At 42.3% G+C, this 24,655-nt stretch overlaps 1 protein-coding gene across 3 annotated transcripts in view; it reads right to left on the bottom strand.

Moving 5' to 3' along the window:
* septin9b (septin 9b) overlaps positions 1 to 24,655 on the bottom strand; it is a 72,312-nt gene that overhangs the window by 20,669 nt on the left and 26,988 nt on the right. For all 3 annotated transcript variants that reach the window (XM_085774560.1, XM_085774550.1, XM_085774541.1), the window contains exon 2: positions 19,799 to 20,473. In XM_085774560.1, the coding sequence (XP_085630686.1) occupies positions 19,799 to 20,473 (675 nt within the window). The remainder of the gene's footprint in view (positions 1 to 19,798; positions 20,474 to 24,655) is intronic.

Raw genomic sequence — 24,655 nt, 5'->3', positions numbered from 1 at the left:
GGAAAAAACTTCAGCAGAATAATCAGGATGTATTGTTGTGTAATCCGTGAACGCCAGCAAAGCTCAGAGGAGACCATGAATTACAATATGGTTTTCAGGCAGCATTCTTGTCTGGCCTCAACCTTCACAAAAAAAAGAGTAATAGATCATGTTAATATTTCAAAAAGAATGCAATGTATAAACATTTAGTTGACAGATATCAATAACCACTACCCTGAAGCGTCAAGGCCACTTTGTCTCTTACTTAAACTGACCTGTAATCTAACCCCCTGGAAAACTGACACAAAGGATTTCATTTTGATCTGATACAGTGCAGCCCTTCAGAGAATCGCCTTCCTACTCTAGATTCACACACACAACTCAACACCCCCCTCTCAGGGCCTTCATTAAAATCCCATCAGGAACATCACATCCAACCCTACATTTAATATTCACCGAGTGAAACTTGAGCATGCCAATACCAGAAACAAAGGCTTCATTGTGTTTCTGAGAAACCCCCGTAAAACCAAAGAAATGCAGTTTCCATCGATCCACACATGCCACATCACCACTTCCCTGTTTTGAATTATGTAAGAAAGTAGGTATTTGTTTGTAATGTTATTGTTCGACTCCAGCCTAGGCTCTGACAGTATCAGTTTGGTAACTACCCTACTGAGAGGGAAAAAAAGACGGGGAGTTAAAGAGACAAAGACGGAGAGAAATCATAAAATGATTGGCATGTACGGTACAACGTGTAATTAGTCCTGATGAGCCAAACTATTTAAACAGTGCAGTTGTTGACAGACGCTGCCGCACAAGGAACCAGTCCATGTAGGAGGATTTTATAACTCAGTTATGTGTTCATGCAGTTTAAATGTTGCCATCATGAATGTGCTAACCTTGTGATGTTTTTGCAGCTTTTTGCACAATTGTTTGGAAATTCCTGCAGCTGTTATGCAGGATACAGTTGCAAGGAAATGAGACTTAACAATAATTAAATATTTTCTTGTAGCATCTTAAGCAGGCTCATCAAATTCAACTTTGTTGCACCGAGACATATCGGCATTCCAAAATCAGGAATCAGATAAAGACAACATGTCCAAGTCTTAATCAAAGACTTCTCTTGTACTGAAGATAAGAAATGTCTTTTATCCACCTTTAACTCCCCTGAAATGTGGGTCATGAGGTTCTTTACTATAAATAAAACCCTTTTAATGTCTGGCCAACAAAACTACCTTAGATCACAGTTCACACAAATTATACATGAGTCACTGATAAGTTGTTTTTAATCAATTTAAGTTTTTAAATAACATGTCATGGAAAGATGGGAGTTCTCTCAAGTGATGCTTGTGAGTAAAAAAAAGGAACAGAAAAGATTTTTTTCTCCTGCCTTGCCTGCAGTCTGTCTGAGCATATGTTCAAAATGCAGTCATTCCCTATGGGGTTGAGATTTGGGAAAATAAAGTGTCACGTCTGTTCTTCCACTCACTCACCTTAACTCACACAGTTACTACAGCTCTTAAACACTGTCTCTATTTGAGACAACATTTTTACATGTGTGTCTAAGCAAGTTTTTCTTTTACTGTTCTCTCTCTCTTCCTTTTTTTTTTTTTTTTTTTTACCGGAGATGACATTTCCACTGCCCCTTTGGTGGCTCCTTCTAAAGAGGAAGAGATCATAAAGTTTTATGTCTGCTGCTGTCTGGCAGAGATAGATGGAGGGACCAGAAAGCAGAAGACAGCAGTTGACTGACAGCCCTAAGTGTGTCACATGAAAACAGGATTAACATATGAACAATTTAATATCCTCTGAGATTTTTATGAGCACTTTTATGAGCACAGCCAGGTAAAGAATGGGCTCTTTTTGATTCTCTAAAGAAAAATCACACTGCCTCATCTTGGGATACTAGCACTTTACAACATAATGAGTAATAGTGATACACCTGGCTTAGCCCCAAGTGTGAAAACAGGTTACACACTCTGTTACACAGAGTATATAAAGTGGCTGCACTATGCAGTAACAACACCACAGGTGCACTGGTCAAAGAAGAGTATTCAAGTCAGGGATTACAGTCAGAGTAATGGCAGCACAGAGAGAAACACAGGAAGAGCAGCCACAAGTTTGAATTGACACATAGTATATGGATAGACTTCTAGGCCAGGTGGTATAACAGCTTATATTGTGGTAGTGATTTACTGCTTTTAAATTTTCTTCCAAGAGGTGTTGACATTATTTTGTCTCCACCCTGTAATGGGCAGATAATGAGCCGAACCACAATCCCCAAAAGGGTTTCAAAAAGTCTCTCTGAAAAACCATTTCAATGTCAAGTGTTAAGCACGTTTTTAAAGGATCACAGGCCACTAGCTTAATGCTACACTTGGCTCTGTTAGCGGGAGATAACAAAACGGTGTGTTTACAGTCGGTAGTGACAGAGTGAGGTCGACAGAAGGGAGCTGTGAGGATATAGGAAGTTCTCACTGGGTCTGTCATGTACATCCAGGAGGAAATCCCTCTCACTCAATCCCCCCAACCATGCTTTGAAACCAAAGGAACGCACAGATTAAAAAAATCCTGACGTATTTTCCATCATAATGACTCCCTGCCATGTAAGACGATGAGCTTCGGTGAGGTCGATGACAGCTATGGCGGACACAAACAGACGGCGGCACTTCAGAAAAGGTCTGAAGAATGCTACTGGCCCACTTCATCTTTCACTCTTGTCCCCTGTGTCGACCCACCGGGAATGCGACCCCTGGCCTAACATGGAGCAAAGCAGATGGTGCTGCCCGGTGTTGAAATACAGCTCTACGCATGGAAACTTCTGCTCTGGTAGATAATGACCTGTCCCGAAAACACCTCGAAAAAGATTGAAAGGGTGTGAAGAGATGGAGAGAGAGAGAGAGAGCTGTGCATTGAGAGGGTCAGCGAGGTAAAGGGCAAGACCAGAGACATGTAGAGAGGAGATGTAAGATAAATGCTACAATAACAGCGACAAGCTGAAAAACACAACAAGAGGGCCCACTGTTTGGAAAGACAGCTGTAAGCAGAGACCGAAATTACATGAGAAATGAAATCCCAGCGCAGGAGGGAGGTCGCCGTGGTGCCGAGTATCATCGGGAGAGCCCACTGTTCGGGGCAGTTCTCAGTACTGTACTGTAGGCTAACTGACCACAGCAGTAACTCAGAGCCCAAACATTTCTGAGAAACGTGGAAGGGGAACTGGGAGATCTGGCCGTAGACCCATCAGCAGCTGCAGTGGAGGGGGGGGGCTGGTACAGGGCAAAGGACAAATGGAGCCCATGGTGCAATAAATCACACAACCACCAGGCAGCAACTAGGAAAGTGGCCGACTGGTTTGAATAGCTTCAACAATGGATGCTGTGCACCACTCAACAAGGGGACATGAAAGCCAACTTCTGTGAAGTTGGAGATGACTCTTTTTGAATAGCACCAGTTAGTTGCACATAAAATACATTAGCTTAAAGCAGAAGTAAGTAGAATGTTTGTGTTAATATAAGTCTTAAATAGTTATATATTCCAACAGCAATCACTTATATAGAGTGTTTGGTCTGAAACACGGGTCTGTCTGTCACTCTGCTCTGCTGTAAGCCGAGGAGAAAACTTTCCTTGTATCCTACAACCTTTATCCAATGAGGAGAGAGAACGGCATAAAGGGGTGGTCCTCTCTGTGTGTGCAGCCAAGGGATGCGCGTGAATGTGGTGACGTAGGGACGAGGGCGGGGACTGCTAACTCCATAGGCTGACAAGAAGTTAGCTAAAACGGCCGGATCGCTTCCTTCTGCTTTAATTAATTAATAAGCTTAATTAATTACCTTTAACACTTTCTGGTATTTTAAGATGCAAGATTCTGAGAGAAAAAAAACCCAAAGCCAATTGACTCAGTCTAGAGGTCATCTGCTGTTTTTAGATGCAATTAAAATACTGCTCGTCTCTCTAATAAGTTTCTTTTCTTATTAGAAAATCGCTTCAATACTTGGCTATGAATCTCACACAACACAAGGGAGCTAAATATTTAGTATCAAGTTTTCAATATATCAATACTCCCAAGAAGAAAGCAATAAATTATATAGAATCTGTGGTGACAGTTTAGGAATTTCACTCTGCAAAAATAAATGTTAATACTAAGTTCTCAATTGCAGGCTGTGGGTCGACACTAGTACTGCAAACAAACGTGAGGTGGTTGTGACACACATTCTGTAATTTCCAATTATCGCCCAGGATCCAAAACATTAAGTGACAGATGAGCCACAATACCTCCAGGCATAATACTATCATGGTATTATTAGTAGAAGGAAGATCGCCACAAACTGTCATATTGTGCCCTCTCCTCTCCTCCAACCCCCCAGTGTTGGCAGGCCCTCAACCTATCTCTCTGACAGGACATGACACGTCCGACTTCCTCCCGCTCGTGACATACATGGAGAACAGAAAACATCCTCCCAGTGTGGGCATCCAGAGTGATACAAGACATGGCTGCAAGTTTGTTATCTTTGACTTCCTATTGCATTTTACACAAAGGCTGCTAGTCCATCGTTTTTGCAGAGAAACTGCTGTTGATAAAACCACAAACAAAAAATGTAACCACATTATTGACTTGCTGCAACATGAAAATAAGGTGAGTGCAGTGTATATTCTATGGTAAACAGGGACACAGTTGGCTTGATGTTTTATAATGTGGGAAAGAATATTTTCAGACACTCTGCTTGTTTACAGTAAAGTAAAGTTTACACCTCTTCTCCTGACAGCTTTGTTGCCTTCAGGGCAAATTCTTTAGTTAAAAATATGGGCCTGAAGGTACTGCAGTGTCCAACATGATGGAAACAACAAGTTACCTGTACACAAGAGAGGACTGAGCTTTGAAGAATTGGCTTTGAAATCTTTCCTGGCACCTGCAACACAACATTAAATATTTGACAGGACTAGTTATATGATATCAGGCTTTAAATTACAGCAAGAAAAAAAAGCCTCTGTGTGAATTGTTCATGCTGCCGGCCCCAAACAATCCTAATTAAGTGTTTATCTGTGGTGATTGAATTACTTATTATCAGCCAGCTAATCTGATTAAAAAAAACATGCAAACAATGGCTAAGTGGCTTTAACTGGCACCTATTGTGAAGCATATTGTGTTAATGCTTTATGTAAATCAGATATGAAGCAGCATTAGAAATGTGAGGATTCAGTAGCATTGGGAGCTACTGAAGCTTCTGGACACTGACACAGCAGGCTGACACCGTGGGAAATGACTTGTTACAACTACTACTACGTGTTGTGACACATTGACTTTTATATACCGTCTACAGCAACCAGGTGCGATATAATCACACTCTGGTCTCAATGTGCAAGGTCAAATGCATTACTTTTCTTGCAAAGTATGGTGTGTATGCCGCAAAGCAAGGACATCTAGAACATCTGACAGCGCCTCTATATGACTAGACTGAAAATGAAGCCGGGAAAACACCCGTTGCTTTTTAGTGTCTTTTCTTGTGATTCCTTGGTGAGAAGTTCACTGAGTTTTTGGGTGCAGCATCCAACAAAGCAACTATTCAACCAAACTGGGTGAAACTAGACCATGTGACGGACCGAAAAACATAGAGGATAACTGATATTGCTGGATTTTCTGGCCTCTGGGGGACAAAATTGAAGCTAAATGACTTAACCACAACCTAATTTACTTCCCACCACCAGAGGAGTTGGGAGGAGAGTTCATCATATTCCCTGTGGAAGAGCAAAACTCAAACTGAAAGTATGACCTGTTCATCTCATCTTCAACTCTTCCTGAACTTGGCAACAAACTCTCTGGAGAGGCAGGCACAAGGGATTGTCAAAATTAAATCATGTCCTAACAGCTTGGCTCCATCAGTGCCTGGCTAATCCACTGCACTGGATCAAAGTCAGACTGGAAACTCTAGCTGATGTGACAGGAGCCGAGGCTGAGAGAGGAAACATGACTAGAGCCCTGGAGGACTGAGAACTTAAAGAGTAATACGGGTTATCCTGATTGGTCAGCTCTCTGTTCCATTATGGCAGATTGATTATCCATGCATGCTCCAGAGCTGAAGACACAATGGGAGGGAGAAAGAAAAGAGGAGGGGAGTACTGTGAAGAGGGGAGGGAGGGAGGGAGGGTAGCAAAGTGGTAGAACTGACCCCCCAAACTCTCCCTGATGGCTGAACAATGGGAAAGGGAAAGGATAGAGAGGAGAAGAGAGAGATAAACAAGCACAAGCCCTGCACACTAAATTACAAGTTCTCCACAGAACTCCTGCCAACAACACACTCACTGTCCACCTCTCTGCCTCAACACTTCATTTTCCACACAGCAGCCATGAGACACCTGGTTAACTAACTTTGACACCAGCTGCCTCAAAGCAACAACCCATATCTGTTTCTGCCTCCACACACACACACACACACACCACCCCCCAAAACACTTCTCCTGCCTCTTTCTCCCTCCTCACAATCATTCACAGCTCTTGTAGCGAGACGGAGAAGGCAAAAAATCGACTACTCACCCAACCCTTTCCTCTCCTTCTCTCTTCTCCCTCTCTTCTCTCCCACTCTCTTCCTCTCCCTCAATCACAGCTCCAGCTGGTGAGGCCGAGGCTGCTGCTGCTGCTGCTGCTGCTCTCCTGGCCACGCCCACAGCACAGTCATGTGACCGCTATCCCAAGTGGCTAGGAAGGCATTCAGCAGCCACACCCCTCATTCAGATAAAGTGAATAGAGAACATTGTGGATATAGAGGGCTATCTCAAACCACGTGCTATTAAGTAAACCCACAAGAGGGGAAGCTCTGTGTGTGTGTGTGTGTGTGTGTGTGTGTGTGCGTGTGCGCGCAGTTTAATCAAAAGAGCGAGAGAGTGTTTTTGGCAAAATAAAGGAATATATGTGTATGTGATAGAGAGAGTGTGTGTTTGCACAAGACAAGAGCCAATATCCTCCTTACTTCCATGTCCTTGTGTGTGTCCATCTGCTCTATTGCCCCCACTGCTTTGTTTCACAGAGAGGGCATTAAATCATGTGAGCATGTGTGTGTGTGTGTGTGTGTGTGTGTGTGTGTGTGTGTGTGTGTGTGTGTGTGTGTGTGTGTGTGTAAAACATTCAGTCATCTCTCTCTCCTTGAATCGACTAAGGCCCTCCCTCTCTTTCTCTCTGACACAAACACACACACACAAGAGTCCATCCCTCAAAACTGTGGTTGAATCGTAACATAATCCATGACGAACACAGAACATTTCAAACATAGAATCAAAAAATAAAAATAAAAATACACCATTGAAGGAATTACTTGACATTTTGGGGAAATATTCTCATCCTGAGCTAAGTCACGAAAACCACTTGTTGGACGTTAATTATGAGGCTTAAGTTTGAAGGTTAGCTCAGTGACGTGGGTGTGTGAAGAGGAACAAAGCAGTTCGAGACCTTCTGGGTCTTCCTCACAGCTGACACAATCACACAAACTCTGCAATCGCCAAACATATGCAGACAAGATGACGGGCAACATTCGATCCCGACACAGTAGGCTCATGTTGAACAATTTCCTTCCTATAATCTCCCTCTTTAGAGTTTCAAGAAAGCATCCTCTCTCTCATATAACCAGACTGCAAACAGCTTGTAGTTTAATGGAGGCTGTGTCCTGTGACTGAACAGTATAACTACCAGGCAACTTCAGAGTGGGATTACTACAATAAATGTTTTAGTTAAAACAACAACAACATGTCATTTTGATGCTAGTTTCTGTTACTGATTAAACAAACACAATATCATGTGTCACTCTGTGAGCTCTGAAGGTGCTAGCAGGCAGGTTTTTTCCAGAGTTTGTGCTAAGCTAATGCTGTATATAGGTTGCATAGCCTTATATTTACCACACAAAGACAGGAGTCTTCTTATCTCTTGCCAAGAAAAGAAGTGAAAGATAGAAGAGTCTCCAGCCAAAACGCAAACATAGACAAACGTCATAGATGTTCTTTTTTCGTGGTCTGTGCTGCAGTTGCTGTGTTTCTTCTGTTTTCATTAGCCTGTTTTGACCCGCCACCACTCAGCTTACAGCAATATGAAATCCTCATGTAACGACTTGAGTGAATCAAGCTGCACCGAAGTCAAAATTGGCTGCAAAACAGATGACGGTGGTTCCAAAACCCAAATGTTCTCTGGAAATCTGCATTGCTTTGCTGTGCTTCCTGTGTCCCAGTTCACCCACAACAGAGAGATTCACGTTTATCACAGCCAGCCCGCTTTACTGCAAAATGGTAACGCAGTCGACATGTGAAAAGATGTTTTCTAAGAATAGATTTTAAAGATTGGAAAAAGATGGCGCATATAAAATGGATTTGAGCTTTACTAAATGGAACAACAGGGTGATTAATTTGTTCCTTTGTTGATATGGCTCAACTTTTTTTTTTCCATGCAAACAGCCTGAAGGCCCGATGGAGGTTTTCATAACATTCAGCACAAATATTTCCTTCCTGTCAAAGCTGGAGCTGAGGTTCACATTTTGCTGTGGTTTTGTTGTGAAAGTGACTGCACAGAAGTATGACTGCAATCTATCAGTGTGTGTATACCTGGCCGTCTGTGCTGTACACTGTTGAAACATTTTCATTGTTGTTATGAGTTTCCTTTTACAAATCTGTCGTGCTATCGAAAAGAAACACACACAGTAATATCACTTTAACTACCCTGTCAATGTATAATCAGCTGCTATTGTTATCAATCAGTGAGTTACTGTAGAAATTCAATCAAGTCAAGCAAAGGACTTTGTCTCAATAGAGATCGATATCTCAAATCTGTCACAGGATGTGGAAAAAGGACGAAAAGCTAAATCTTCTCTGAAGTTCTGAGCAAAGATTTGGACACATTCCCACTGTATATCTCTTTTCTTTTTCTTTTTTATCAAAGAAAACATTTTACATATAGCTGTCACTAAACAATAAACAACAAGGGTTTAGACCCTTGACCTACTAGTGTCAGAAGTTGCCATTTCCTCCTGTGGGAACTAAAGATCAAAGCAGATGTCTGCCATGTTAGCATTATTTTATTAGTCCTGTAAAGAGCCTACAAAGCAGCTTTGAGCAAAAAATTTATGGCAAATAAATTAAATTAGAATCCAAGCTCGGTGATTAACTGTGTAAGGCAGGAGGCACGCTATGAGAGTGTGTGTTTGTGCCCATTTCATGGACAATTTTCAGCTACTTCCATTTAGAAATAAGCAAATACTGCCCCATATCGACCAGGAGTCAGCTTACAGCTGGCCTGCAAACCTTAATGAAGAGATTTTAGTTGTGTTTCACTATTTTTTCTTTGGAAACCCAGTCGTCATTTTGCTTCAAAACACAGCTCAACATTCAGCTAGATCAGATCATGTGGTTTGTAGAGGTAACCGAAGACTAATATGTGGTGATGACTGGCCTGCCGAGCGCACTATTGAGGAAACCCTGTGATTGGCCCAGGGGTCAGGGCTGATTGCTGAAGGCCACCCAATCAGGTCAGAGCACATATGGAGCTTATTAAAAGAGCCACCTCCATGACTCAGCAGACCGAGTGACTCAGTGACACGTCCTCCCTGAGGGAGGCTGAGCTGAGGGAAAGGCTATAAGCAAGGAGAAGAGGGGGAAAGAGGAGGCAACAGGGGGGGGAAGATAAAGTTTAGGAGGATGAGGAGGAGGCGGGGGTTGGGAATGGGGTCGGGGATGGTCGGTAGAGTGAGGAGCAGGAGGGAGAAGGGGAAAGAGGAAGAACATCTGGCTTGGCCTGTATATCTACAGGGAAGATATCTGGGTCTGTTGGAGACTTCCTGTTGTGTTTCGTTTGCTGCGGTTGCTCTGCTCCCCTGTGGTACAAATGGAGACAGCATGTGTGTGATGAGCGAGGATGAATTCTCTCAACACCCTTAAGTGGCCTCCAAGACTCAACCAGAATCACTGAACATACATTCACAGTACAGATGGATTCATCTGTGTATATATCTCCAGGTGCTCCACATGTTGACAGTAAAATACTTCGGTCCTCTCGGTTTATTCCTCAGACTTGCACATTTCTACACAGGGTTACAATAACTCAGACATGCGTTTGCTTTTTCATCAACATTTTTAACAGCGCTAACAGAGTAAAATGTCCTTGCTGTTTATACAAATCTGACCGCAAAGAAGACAAACTGGTCACATTTTAAGACACTAAAGCTTTCTCAGCTGGACTGCTTAATGTAGAGAGCTGCCACTAAGGACTCAGAAAGAAAAAGTATGCGTGGCCTTTGCTGCTGTCAAGTACCACATGCTCAAACAAAGCCCTGTTTTCTATAAAAGCATTGTTTCCTTCCAAAATAAATCAGGCAAGAAGCTGTTTCTTCAACTCAAGAGAGTGAAACAAGCATTTTGAGAGGAAGCGCTGAATCCTGTCTCCTGAGCAGTTGTTTTTCAACTAAACAATGAGGTTTGCAATGAAATAGAAAGAAAAATATTCAACTGGCATCTTGGGATTTTTCCTTTCTGTGCGTCCATTCTCCCACATCCCCATCTGAAGAAGATACACCATGCCTCAACTTGATTGGCCTTAATGGAAACCAGTCATCCCTCCTGCCTTTGCAGCGTGATAGACTACAACATCCAAGCTCTCCCACGGACAACACAATACACAGATACTCACAAAGATTTTCCATCTCGTGGTTGTTGTGTGTCTCACTGCAAATAGAAGCCATTTCTGCTGTCAGCCCTCTTCGATCGCCTTCTTCCAGAGTTTAACAAGCACAAAAAAAGCTGTGGTATGGCGAGAAAGCTCCGGGATATCTCCAGAAAGTTTATCTTTATGGCAGCTGCTGTGAAATGTTAAATAGCCGTTAGGGTCAGTAGATGACCAAGAGCTATTCTGACTGCTTACGCTTCCTTATGCACACACACACACACACACCACCATGTACTGTCTATGTCTGCTGTTCTGGAGTCAAAGCCTTCCCTGATGAACAATAAACACAGCAACTCCATGGGATCGGCCTTCTGGGGAATCCCTGGCCCCTCTGTGGATGTGTGGGGGCGAGGGACAGGGATGACTCCACTCCAAAAACGAAGAGACGGCGGAAGGAGCTCTGTGATTAAACCCATTGTGCGGTCGCTGCATGTCTTCCAGAAACATCTAACCAAGTTATGGTGCTAATTATCTTTAATAGAAACCTTCCATGTGCAGAGACAAGGAAGCAGAGGGAGAGTTGTCATGCTTGGAGCTATCATGAACCATTCATGAGCTGGTCATCTGGTGTCACATCAAAAATTTTGTTTACAATAGCAATCAACAAAAAAAAACCTTTGGTCTACCACAAATTTGAGATCTTTAGCTTTACTCTAGGTAACACGGAGCAACTCATCTGCGGTAACTTACCCTTTCCCCCAAATTGTCAGTTGCGTGTGCTTTCTCAATCTCCCTGAGAGATTTAGATTAGATTTAGATGTCCATGGTCTGCTCTGCATCACAAAGCACTTTGCATCATCGAAGCAGAGGCTGGAAGTTCACCTGAGGCTCCAAGCTGCATTGCTAAGGTTTTTCACGATTTTCATGGTGTTCCTTAAGGCAGCTACACTCATTGCCAATAAGCCCCCCTGAAGGTACATTTATACACTCTAAGTCCCTAAGTCATTACAGCAGACCTCAGTTATGGCACGAGATCCATTCACAGATCAGCACTGCACTGTAAAGTCTGCGCCAATTACTGCAAAGTTAAGACTTAATGATTCAGTAAAGGCTGGGAGTCACCTTAGGAGCACATGTGCACAAGGTTCGCTTGGCTAACATTAATCTGTGGGGAGAGGAAGGTGAGGATATTTCAGCATTAAAGAGATGACAAGGATTAATACCAGAGACGATATGCATTACTTGCCTGCACTGAACTGTTACCAAATTCTATGTTCGACAGTAAAATGCCACGTTTTTTTTTCTTTTTCCAAAGTGCTGCTTAAGCGCTGCAATGCTTCAGCACTGAAACAGAGATGAGATTTCCATGGCTGAGTTTCACATGTGCAGAGCTGACAGCCTGGAAATACCACAAATGGCACTGAAACTACACTTGATCACAGCTCAGTGGACCGTTAACCTGGTTAGTTATGTTCCTGCTGGATAGAAACTGTTATTTAAATTTTTATTATATTTTTATTTCACATTAAAACACATTTTATGTGTCCTGCATCTTCGAGCTCTGCCTTGATTTCATTTCAATTTAAGGGGAAAAAAAACAAATTTATTTTGACTGTATTTTTAGTACTCAGAGCTCTGCATTCCCACGGAATGGCATCTACCTGTCTGTCCACATTATCTTTAGTTGATCTAATAGAACAAATCTGGTTTGCCTCCTGTAACAAGTTGCGTTAAGCTTTGCTCATGAGGAATCTACTAGCTAGTTAGAAGCTAGTCTGATCATCATCACTGTAGAATAAGGAAAAAACACTCAACTGTAATTCAGCTGTAGGTGGTGAAACATAAGGCACCAAGCTACACCCTCTCATTCTTCATATTCCACGCATGCCGACTACAGACACACACCCTCACACATGCATCCCTCTGCCCTCTCATCTACTCACTGTAGCAGATGGCAGGACTGTAGCGCAAATGGCCATCTGTCTGTACACACGAACACACACAGAAAACAATGATTGTTTTTCCAGTATGGCCTGTATCAGCCAACAAGTGGACCAAACATCATTAGCAGAGTATGTGGAGAAAAAGTGACCTCATACGAGCCACTCTTCTTCATTAAAACCACTCTGGGTGGAAATATAAACCCATTGCTTTGCAGATGGCCAAACAGAGCTGAGAGTTGTACCAACTTCACCCGTCTTATTTAAAATTGTGCATATGTAAAGCATCATGGATAAACAGTTGCCATGCACGTCCATTTGATCGGGTTATGCTGATATACTTACTGTATACAATAGGTTTCCGTTGCCGTTAGATTATCTTATCTTTTCATAAAGCTAATTTTTAATTAAAATGTAAGATTCTCATCATCATATTATTACAGGTTTCTGTTTTCACACTTATGTCTGTCATATTGTTTTAATGTGTGCAGTTTCTTTTATGGTGGTTGTGTTTTTAATGCATTTCTTTTTGTGGTTGTGTTGTGATTTTTGTGCATACTCTATTTGCCTTTTAAATTGCTCCATGGGGACAAATAAAGTTTCTTGAACTGAATTGGCAACCGGCTATGTTTGATTAATGATACAAAACAAAGGAAAGAAAAGAAAAGAAATGTTGCTCACACATGGTGGCATAGTGTTTTTTCCATCTCATGGCCCGGCACGACTGAGGCTTCTTCATCGTTCCTCTTCTACGTTTTCATGGCCAAGATAAGAGACATGATTTTCCCATCAGTGTCTTGGAAAAAAAGGAGCCAAAGCAGAGTCTCATAAACACAAGGGAGGATTCACCCGGACGTGGCCCAGATAAATGAAGATAAAACTAAACGTTATCTTAGTTTGATTTATCAGACTCTGATTGGTCATATCCTTCTATTTGTCATTCATCTGATAGAGATGGGGGGAAATTACTGCCACAAACGTGGTGGTCTATGAGCTTGGTTATGTGTGTGTGTGTGTGTGTGTGTGTGTGTCAAGAGTTTCCGAGAGTTATTGGGGTGCTTAGATGTATATGTCTTTACATGTACATAAAGATAAAATGTGTCAGAGTGTGTCAGTGTCACAGCATGCGGGAGAAAGTGATAGAGAAGCAGGCCTTCACTGCAGATGTGGGATTTGGCAAGACGACAAAAAAGGACAAAGGTCTCTCTGCAGTGGTGGGAAACTTCTTTAACCCTTGACTTCCCCCAGATGCTCAATGTAAACTCCAACTTCCGAAAGCTTATCTGGGAAGAGAGGAACTCAGCGTGTGTGTGTGTGTAGTGTGTGTGTGTAGTGAGCGTGTTTGTGTGTCTATTTATCTGGGGCAGAGGGGCTGCCCCTCTCCCATTTCTCTCAGCTCCTCCTCCTCCTCCCTTTTAAGTCCTGCTTTGTTAGTGTCCACACACACACACACACACACACACACACACTTCAAAGGGCTACATGACATTGTTTTGAATGTGTGCCTATCCTAGTGATATACCGCAGCATTAAAATCTTCCAGAAGATACCAACAGGGAGAACCTGACATGCATGTTGATTAATTTCTGTAGCAATTAAACCAATGTACTTCATTTCAGACGCAGGAGTTGTCTGAGGCAGTTTTATCAAACACAACCCACTAGCAATAATTTCTATTTGCATTTGTAAATGAATGTGACTTTAAAGAGGAGGTTTATTTCACCTGCCAGCCAGGTTTAATGTCAAACAAGATTTAACCTATCACACACTGCCTCCTAGTGGCTTCTTTAGGGAGCACACAGTTGATGAGAAGTGACATGCACTCACTGTAGGACAGTTTTGAACTAAAAAAAAAGAAAGAAAAAAGACAGAGTAAGCTGTTTAAAAGTGCAAAACTGCACACTGTTAGGGTTAAAGACAACCAGGGACATTTGTAGGACCATCAGCATGTCTGAAGGGAAAGATTAATTAGATTTGAGGGGAAAAAGGATTTGCAATTTGTCTGATACATGATTGGATCTTTGCATGATGACGTGTTGATACTACAATGAAACATGAGTTTATGTCAAAGATGCACGTCTAGCTGCAAAATCTTACAAAGATATCAATGTTACTCCTTGTCTGAGGAGACTTGCAACTCATTATGGAACAAGAGCAGGTGGTGATTCTGGTTCTGGGTCATTAGTACTTGCTTGGGCCTTATTATTTTTTAATGGAAACCTTTTCATGGCCAAAGTGTAACAAGTTCATTGAGTAACTACATGACAGCTTCTGTGAAATGGTCTTTGAGCAAGGTAAGTGCCACATGTGTGCAGCACAGAGCAGGCCCAGGTGGTGTGGTATTATTATTACAATATTAATCAATTACTGTTTTTTTTCTCTTGTTTTTATTTTTTATCAAATAAACCTTCAAAATAATAAACAGCATTTCACTGTTATGTATTATAAAGGCCCAGGCTCTTCAAACAAACAAAAGACTTCAATAACCAATTCCCTTTTATGTAATTACAGATTGCTCTGGAAAATTCATAGCCCAGTGGCATGATGAGATTGTGTTATCACAACATTATTGTGCTGAAAGTCAATAGACAATAATGTTGAATTATCGCCCAACCATAACAAGAGTGCTCTAAATGTGCAATTCTATAAACTAGCGCTACAAGGACGGTGTTTTCTGATTAGGGATTAAAGACTTAAGATGTTTTGAGGACATCCGAACATGTAGGACTACTGCTCAGCCTCATATGAAACTTCAAAATGATGTTATTCTTAGTCAGCTGCAGCCCCTCCCACCACCCACCCCCACCTCAGCCCCAAAAGCACGTCGACAATCTCGCTTTCCATTTCTTTGCCTCTCTCTTTTTTTCCCTGGGTGATTAGCCAACAGGTCACACTGAGTAATGGTCTGGGATCAGTCCAGAGTAATTACACTGGGAGAGGACTGACCTCGGATATGCCTCTGCCTGAGGCTGCCTGTGTGTATGTGTGAGAGAGCATGTTTGTGTGCATGTGTAGGTGTGTCACTGAGAGACAACAAAAGCAAGACACCAATTTAAGAAAAAGACAGTGTGTAGTTTGTGTGTATGTGTGCCCTTTCTGACCTAAAGGCAGGCAGAGACAAATCACCCGCTGCCCCCCAGCTCTCCACTTTCAGAAGGTCAATCTAAATAAGAGATGAATGCTCCGTCCTCCATAATGATTACACCTCAATTAGGAAAACAAATGTACTACAAGATAATCTGTTCATTTAGGAAGCGTGCAGCATCTGCTCATTTGACATGAGGATAATCTCTTTTGTCCTTTACCATCACAACAGGAAGACAGGACACAATGGCACCACGTGAAGTGGCTTCTCAGTAGCATCCTTTGAATACCCACAGCTGAAAGAAGGGCCATGTATACCCTCGATTTCCTTTCAACTTTTTCTGTTTGCTGTAACAACTGTGGTGGAAAGACACATTGCTGCCCTTATCTCAATAAAACAATAAGGGAGTTACTAAATGAGGTTACTGCATGTGACCCCAGAGATAACCTACCCGTTGGCATTATCCCAGTGATAACTACACTATTTATGGTCAGCCCCTGTATCTAATGACTCCTCTAGACTGTAGTTACTGTAGAAATGAGGTCTGTCTTCTGTGTGATCAGAGCAACTCTCTGTTTCTATGCTCAAATGAAACAAAGTAACAATGGACACAAATCAAGGCATTTTATCCCTTATTTTGCATTATTCCTTATCACTGTGCTACTAAGTAAAGGGGGATGGAAAGGAACCGGGGTCTCTGTGTGAGACAAAGTTTCTCATTTGAAAGCTGGTCTGACAAGTGATAAGAAAACGTGCCATTTCTGACCACAGGTGGCCTTTGCTTTTCTGTCTAGAGATGTTAGATAGAGCTGGTTCTGCAGTGTTTGATGGATTGATGAGCAGCAGGCCTGCCTGTCAAGATAAGGTTCCCCCGTCTGGCTGAACACACAGCAGCAGAGCAGATAAAAATCAGAACGAGTCTAGTGTCTAGCAGTCAGAAGTGAACCTAATGGTCAGGTTTTTCTTAGTCGTTTTCCCTGAATACGCCCCAGCAATTTAGTATCACTTATCACATCCATTTTTTAAGACATAGTAGGCTATATTGCAGATTCTTGTGAGTGTACCAGCACTTGAAGCTATGTCGCAGTTAAACTGAACAAAGTACTAAAATCTATTTGATGGCTTCACATTATACAAAATGGAAAATTCAGGATGTCTTGTGCATCGTTTTATGCACATTTCTCTGAAATTCAGCTTGACATGTTCATTCATATTTATTTATCTTGAGACCACAGACCTTGAGTCTGTGACCAGAACTCAGATGGAACAAATTCAGAAAGTGCTTGTCTATAAAATTACTTTATATATATATATATACATAAATATAAATATAAAAAAAAAAACACTTTCACACAAGATTCAATATATATTGAGGACACTGAGGGCATCTCATGCTGAACACAGTGTGGTATCGGCACACATAAATATGATACATCTGGTAGCATCATGTCTAAAAGTACACATGTCAGTCTGTGATCGACCACCAACTACAGTTCACTTTACCTTCTGTGTACACGTGTCCTGGTCTCATTTCACTCTGACCCTTCACACCAATACCACCATGCGTCTCACTTGCTGTGACGCCTACATCAAAGTGAAGAAGGATATTGGCTAGGAAGCTGACCGACGCAGATCACATGACCCCAGAGACAGGAAGTGCACTGCAGTGAGGTCACACAGCAGGGAAAACAATCACGCTGACCGAACACGGAAGGAAGCACAGGATACTTTATATGCCTGTGTGTGTGTGTGTGTGTGTGTGTGCGCACAGATGACAGGTGATGTCATTTCCTCCTGGAAAAACTGAATGGAGCAGGAAGGCAGCTTATCAAATAGACTCGTGACATGTTGACACACGTATGGAAACATAATATGCTTGTAAAGTTGCCAACGATTAAAATTTTTCATGATCATATGTTACATAATTGTATAAACCGTTTTCACACCCGCCGACAGAACAAAGTGTATTCATGCCTTGGTTATGACATTGTGGCAGGTACATTGTAATATTCTCAAATCTGTGACTATTATACATCGACCCTTCAAGTCAATGACCCTTCACTTACACTCCCATTAGTTCATTTAGCTGTGGAAAAATAAGTAGCTATAACCCGCATAATTTCGAAGAGAGGCATTTAAAACCATCAGCAGGGACACAGACGAGAAATTCAGGATAAATGCAGTAGAAACATTACAGCAACATGACACACAGCATTTGAGACTGGTTGAATGAACTGTGGGAAATGTGCTTATTACTTAGTCAAATGACAAAGTAAAGTATATCAGAGGCTTGTTGGTATTTGAGCTTAGAGCCAGTATAAAGTATAAACCATGATTATGTAACATCAAATGGCCAAAATCATCAGGGAAGCAGACCCATCATTATGTTTCATCAAGAGCTAATTTTAAAATACTTGGCTATGTGGTTAATAGTGATACGGGGACACAACACACTTTTCCCCTTTTTATGGTCGGTCTGTGATCAGGTTTCATGACTAAAGGCATACATAAATAAATAGCATGCAGAGCAGCAAAGGTTACAATTATTTATTTATTTTTCAAGTGAGGAGCTAATCACTAAATACAAACTGGACAGCAGGAAAAAAAGTGTCACACACTCTGGCTCCATATGCATTTTTTCTTGAAGAAGGTCTAACTGGAAAAACATCATCTGTCTTTTTAAAAGAAAAATGCATACGGAGCCAGAGTGTGCAACAGTTTTTCCTGCACTCTTAGAATAACAATGTGTCAAATGACAATGTGAAAGGGGTCGCTCATAGTGATGAACCGAGTGAGAGTTATAAGTGAATGAGTGTGTGTGTGCATGTGTCACATTTAACTACATCGCTCCAGTTCACAACGGCAAAACTACGAATCAACTGAACGCAAACGTACCATTTTGCATCACATAACACAAGCTTCATAACAGAAACTCATGTTACCCTGTGGACTACAATCTGTCTCTATCCGTTGCATATACTTTTAGTGCAACTGTAACACTAATCACTATTTAACTGCCATACTACTGTTCTGGTGCTGCCAAGGTCATGATTTCATCAATAACAAAAACCACCCCGGCTCCAATTCTGCATTAAGAACAGACATGGATTACCACAAGTACAGACAGACAGTCTGCTGTTCCTACTGACAGACAAGCCTCCAAGGACATGGTTACTTGTATTACTGACAGACATCCAGACATCAGATTAATCAAACAAGCCATTCCTGTTACTGGCCTTTTTTTTTCTTAGTGAGAGATCTGATACTGGGGTCAGTGTGAGTGGTGAAGGAGCAGGAAGACATGAAGTTAGAAGTTCAAATGAGTCCAAATGAAAAGAAATCTGGAAAATGTGACGTTTTCTTCTCGGTGGGGGCTGAACGTAAACCAAGTGACAGCCAAGAGTGAAAAGTTGCCCTTACCTCATCACATAAGAAAATGTTATTTGCTTTTATTTGAGCTTAAGATAACCTATTACACTCGCTTTAAATGGTTTTCCACTGATGACATTGTCACATTAAACTGGTAAGTCTGTGTTAAAGCAATCCCACAAGCTACTGAGCTAAATCACAGCACTAAAGCACTGCTCTGCTCCATTAGTTATTTTCTGTAGTCTCCGATTCAGCTTTTACACATCAAGCCAAAATCTTCATGAGATTCTAGTTGAGATCCAGAGGAAATGATGTATGAACAGACACAACATGATCAAAGCTACTTTTTTTTTTTAAACTGTGCTCTGTGGTGACTTGAAGTATATTTGTATTCTCTAGAAATAGAATAGAATAGAATTTATGCTTAAAGTGTTTGTCTACTTATTTCTCATGCCTAATCATGATGTTTTTTTGTTTTCTTTTAATTCTACATTCTTACCACAAGATGACAGATTTGTGTTTCTAAGATGATGCATTGAAATGTGTCTGCCGTTACTTTCTAGCAGTAGTGGAAGCAAACTGATGAATAGAAATAATTAGTACTTGGTGGTTATAACAAAGACATCATGTCAAAGAGAAGTCAACATATCACCAAATAAATGCCATGATAAATAAATTACCACTTCTCATTAGGATTCAGTGTTTCAGGTTTGTTTTCAATGGGAGTCAAGAAGAGGTGGTGTGATTGGACGAAGGATGTGTTTAACATTCATATGGTGAAAGCAGACTTACTGTCATGGTTGGGGGACTTGCGTCCAGCGTGGTTCGGTGAGGAGCAGCGGAAGGTGGTCACAATGGTGTTGTGCTGTGGGTTGGGGTGATGAGGGTGGTGCACCGCCGGGTGGTGGCCGTTGTTTTCCGGGGGAGCCCTGGTGATGCTGATCTCAGGTTTACGTACATCCCCGGGACTTGGGGGCTCAAACTTGCGAGAATGATTGTGCTCGGGGATCCTGCTGGTCCCATTGTTGTTATTGTTGCCCTCGTTGCGCCGAATCACTGGGGAGTCAGTCGGTGTCTTGGCAAAAGTGACCTCCCTCTTGTGGCTCATCTCGGGGGTCTTAGAGTGGCCCAGGACTTCGGGGCGTTTCAGGGCGCTGTTGGCCCCAAAGCGCGCAGAGGCGGGGCTGGTGACGTTATCCACATGCTTGGTGGATGAAGTGGAAATGTCGATGGAAAGTTCAGAGCGGCGTGACACAGGCTCGGGGGTCTTTGAGCCTCCTCCACCCATGATGGAGCGAGGTTGGGTGTAGTTGAGGTTGTTGTTGTTGTTGGCGGCAGTTCCCAGGTCACGGTAGTAGATGCTGGTCGGAGACATGGCGTTACGGTGGGGGGAGCTGGTTGTCCGACGCGAGCCGGGGGAGTGAGATGAAGTGTCGACATCCTCCACCTCAAAGGATCTCTTCAGAGCTGCATGTACAGGAGACAACATGACATCAGCAGATTAATCATAGTCATTTTTATCAAGAATATCAGATTCCACTTTCTCTGATGTAATGATTTGGAGTTTTTTTCTCTGTATTGTAAATTCAATAAAGTTTGGCAGTATTTTCAGACAATACATATTACCAGCAGATCAACTGATACATGTGATAATTGTTTAAAATTGTTACTTAATACTGTTGTTGTGACTAAACAATCGTAAAATTTGGTTGTAATGGGTCACAAGCCAAAATGCTTATTGGTAACCACCAATTTAATCCATATCAATGTCTATTTTAGGCATATCCAGTTATATGTAAACTAAATAAAGTGCAGTAAAAATAAATCTGAAGTTTGAAATGTTGTGAAAAATAAAGGAAAAAGCAGCACATAATGGAAACACTCAAGTACCCCTTAATTACACTTCTGTAAAGTACCTGAGCACATTAGTTAGTTAGTTAGTTACTTTCCAGCAGAGCATAAAAGAGAACATGACACATTGTATGCCCATTGACTCACACTTGGCTTATAAGTTCTTAACCAAAGCGGGCTCATCTTTCCCTTATAAACCATTTATGGCTCAAGATTGCTGTTTATAGGAAGTAGGAACAATATCATAAAATATTCATTAAAAAGGTCATGGCAATTAACTGAGCAGTAAACAAAGAGAACTGTTTTTCAAAAACACACTATGAACAGTGTCCAAGTGGTAAAGAGCCTGAGGTTCGAGGGTGTGGTTGTAGCCTTAGAAGCAATTTCGATGGCAACACAGAAGAAGCAGCAGCATGCACCACCAATTAAGCCATACCTATCTAATTGCATTACATTCCCCATCACGAACATTTCTTCTCTACACTGTATGACATGTTGAAGTTGATTCAAGTGTTGTTTGTCATGACTTAGGAGCTACGTGTGTGGCACACTACAATATAAAATTCTAGGGTTTTACACAGAGCCATTTGAAGTGTTTCATGACATGCAATAATGCACGCAAGCTACTGAGAATTTAGCCCTGCACACGAGCACAGAGATAGAGGCGCGTCCCTCGGTTGTGTTGTGACAAAGTGGCTGCACTGTCCAAGATGAGAAGGCACTGAGGGATGGAATTGCCCCCCGTGGGAAGAGTGCACTCACTCAAAGTCGACTCGAATTTGACTGCCATCGTGGAGTTGCTGTTCCAAGCCGGTGGCTCGGAGCTGCTATCATAATGACACACTACCCAGACCAGTCCGCTCACGCACACCCTTAAGATCATCTCCTGTTTCCCAACAATCCAAAAATCTCAGTGCTGATTATTTGATCCATTTTGTGGCTTGTGGTGTCTCTGCGTGTGCACGTGTCTGTGCGTAACTATACAGTGCATACTTCTGTTCAAAGTGCTTGTAAAATGGAACGAGCATGTGTTACGAGAATGTATACGTGTTTATTTTTAAGCGACTACGCCCACGGGGGGGTGGGGGGGGGGGGACCATGCCCCAGCCCCACTGCTCTGTGCGTGAAGCTGAAACTCTGTTGGGGGATGCAGAGCTCAACACAATCACATCAAAGCTGTCTCCCCACACACACACACACACACACATCAGCCAGCACCACTAATCTAATTTACTGCTATAAGCTGCTTCATTCCTACATGCTGGACATCTGATACAATTTCGCCCCACACCCCCCTGACAAAAAAATTCAGGCCACAGCCGACGTCTTGTTCTCTTTTCCTCTTAGTCGGACACACCAAGGACGTTCTCGTTCACCACAGATATAAACCGATCTGCACTCGCTTCTTAAGAGTTTATGGCGATTTGTGTTACAAATCTCCTTAGCCTCCCCACCCCTCCCTGAACACCATTCATCTAGACCTTGAAGCACGGTTACCTTTCATCTGTGGCCTTCTTTGCCAGTAAAAGGCAGGTCTTATACAGTAAGTGCTGCGAAGGCCAGCTAGTCGCCCCTGATAGTTTTACAGTACTTACATTATGGAAAGCGTGAAATGCCCCTTACTATACACACAAAAGGTCTTAGTGTCAAAAACGCAGCAAACACTCACTCACGCCCACTTTCAAGTCATTTTCTCACACTCTCATTGCTTATTTTTTTGTGCTGAAGTTCTGATGAGATCTGAGTTCATTATCCAATAAGGCGCCATAAACAGCTTTACAATCCAGCCTTTGATAGATATACATATAAAAAAATTGTGGTGTCCAAATCCACAATGCCATTGGACTGTGTCCTTTTTACCCTTGCTTTCCTCTGTCCTGTTTTTTATGGTTGCCGAGAGGGAGTCCAAGGCTGTGGCTACTTTCGACTCTGGCCAGAGAGAATAAGCTGCTCTGCCAGAATCGCTCTGCAGATTTCATAAGGAGCCGAACGTTTTGCGATGCACGCTAAGGCTGTATTGTGTTGCGATTCATTTTAACATCCTCTGAGAGTCCCAACACTTTTGGAAAGTGCGTATAGACTCCAGCATCTCTTGACCCTCGCTGAGGACTTTTGTTACATTTTGGAGGAGCTGTAAATGTGAGAACTGAAGCTGAACACAGAGAAATATCAGGATCCATGTTCGCAAATTTTTTTCATCATAAAAGAGCAGTACCAAGACGTTGTTTTGCCAGTGACCTGTTAAGTGATCTTAGATTGGTAGTTGTGCTCTCGGCTGCTTTGTGATTATATGCCCTCAGGCGCAGGACTAGAACAGACGACTGTTTGTTTGTATTTAGAGACTGTGCGCTCAAGTATACATGATTTAAGAGCAGAAGTGGATTTAAATCTCTCTGCACTTTATGGCACTTCTCACTTAGATGATCACTCAACTCTTATTATACTTTTAAGGGTCATGCTTCTTCCCACAGACTCTTGGGGTTTTTTATACATGATCTGTGGTAGTTCAGACTCCCTCTCTTAAAAAAGGGGGAAAAGGAGGCATATGAATATGTGCTGCAGCATCACAGAGCAAGAGGAACAGTATTTGTGCATGAGTGTGGGACTGACAGATGGATGAAGGAGTATTGTTCCCAGTGAAAGCAGCATTCCCAGACTATGAGCTGGAAACAAGAGGTCCAGTCTACCTCAGCGGAACCTCATTAACAGCAGCCAGGAGTCTCGTCTCCCCGCGTCTCTCCACTACCTATCACCGCCCAGTGTCCAGTATCTCACAGTGTCTCTTGTGGGAAGATAATGCAGCACAGACAATAAAAGTCGAGGATTACTAGAGCAACAAAAACAAAGATGGAGGCAGCTGTATCCTTATTTTTTGGATCACGGTTCATTTATTCTAATACAGCCCAGGTGTTAGGCTGCGCTGCCTCTCTATCATCAGTGTCATCACTTACTGAAGGACATCTCCAACCAATGAACACAAACACTCAGTATCATCTCAGCCCAGATGCACTAATAAGAGATAGTGGGGAGTTAACGGGAGGAAAGTAAACAGAGAGACAGGAGGGGAGGAAGGAGGAAAATGAGACGGGAGATATGGACAGACTGCAGGGTGAGAAACGGGGAGGTTAAAACAGGTCAAGACGAAGTTGACATTTATTGAGATTATTAAAGGGATACGGCAACATTTTTTTTCGTGTCTTGCCTCACTCCTTAGTCCATGACAAGCAGATAGACACCATCCTTTCAACTGTGCGTGCAGTAACAAGGGAGATAGAGCCCGTATCGCCCGTAATTAGCTTAGCTCAAACGCTGGAAGTGTATAGGTAGTGTTAGCCTGCCTCATACCCGAGCCGAAATCAGCAGTCAGAAGCTGATTTCATTTTAGCTCAGACATTTCAAACATTTTAAGGCGAGAAAGTAGCCGTTTAGATCAGCAGTGTGTCGTTAATTTGTCTAAATACCAGCTGTTTACAATTTTGTTCGGACGAATTCGGCGCTACTCAAGCTAGTCGTTGTGACCAACGCACTTCCGGTTACTTTCAGAAAATAAAACACCCGTTGCCCTTTACATACAGAAAACCATGACAATAGAATTTATGCTTTTACTTTGAAATAGGAAGCTAACCTACCCTTGGTGTAGCTAGCTTGAACCAAAATAAACCGTCTTTGCTTGAACCCTTCGCTTTGACCAATCGCGTCCCGTTACCGGCATTTGACCGCTCAAGATGCCTTACCGGAGAGTTTTGTCAGCTCTGAGACGAAGATCGGTCCGCCGGTTTCCGTTTAGAGTTGCTGAAG

The sequence above is a fragment of the Trachurus japonicus genome, chromosome 1, assembly GCF_045865225.1.
Source record: "Trachurus japonicus isolate A0001 chromosome 1, Traja_1.0".
In the NCBI taxonomy this organism is placed as follows: Eukaryota; Metazoa; Chordata; class Actinopteri; order Carangiformes; family Carangidae; genus Trachurus; species Trachurus japonicus.
Note: the sequence above shows the minus strand (reverse complement) of the source record. Positions and strands in the feature narration are given on the sequence as shown.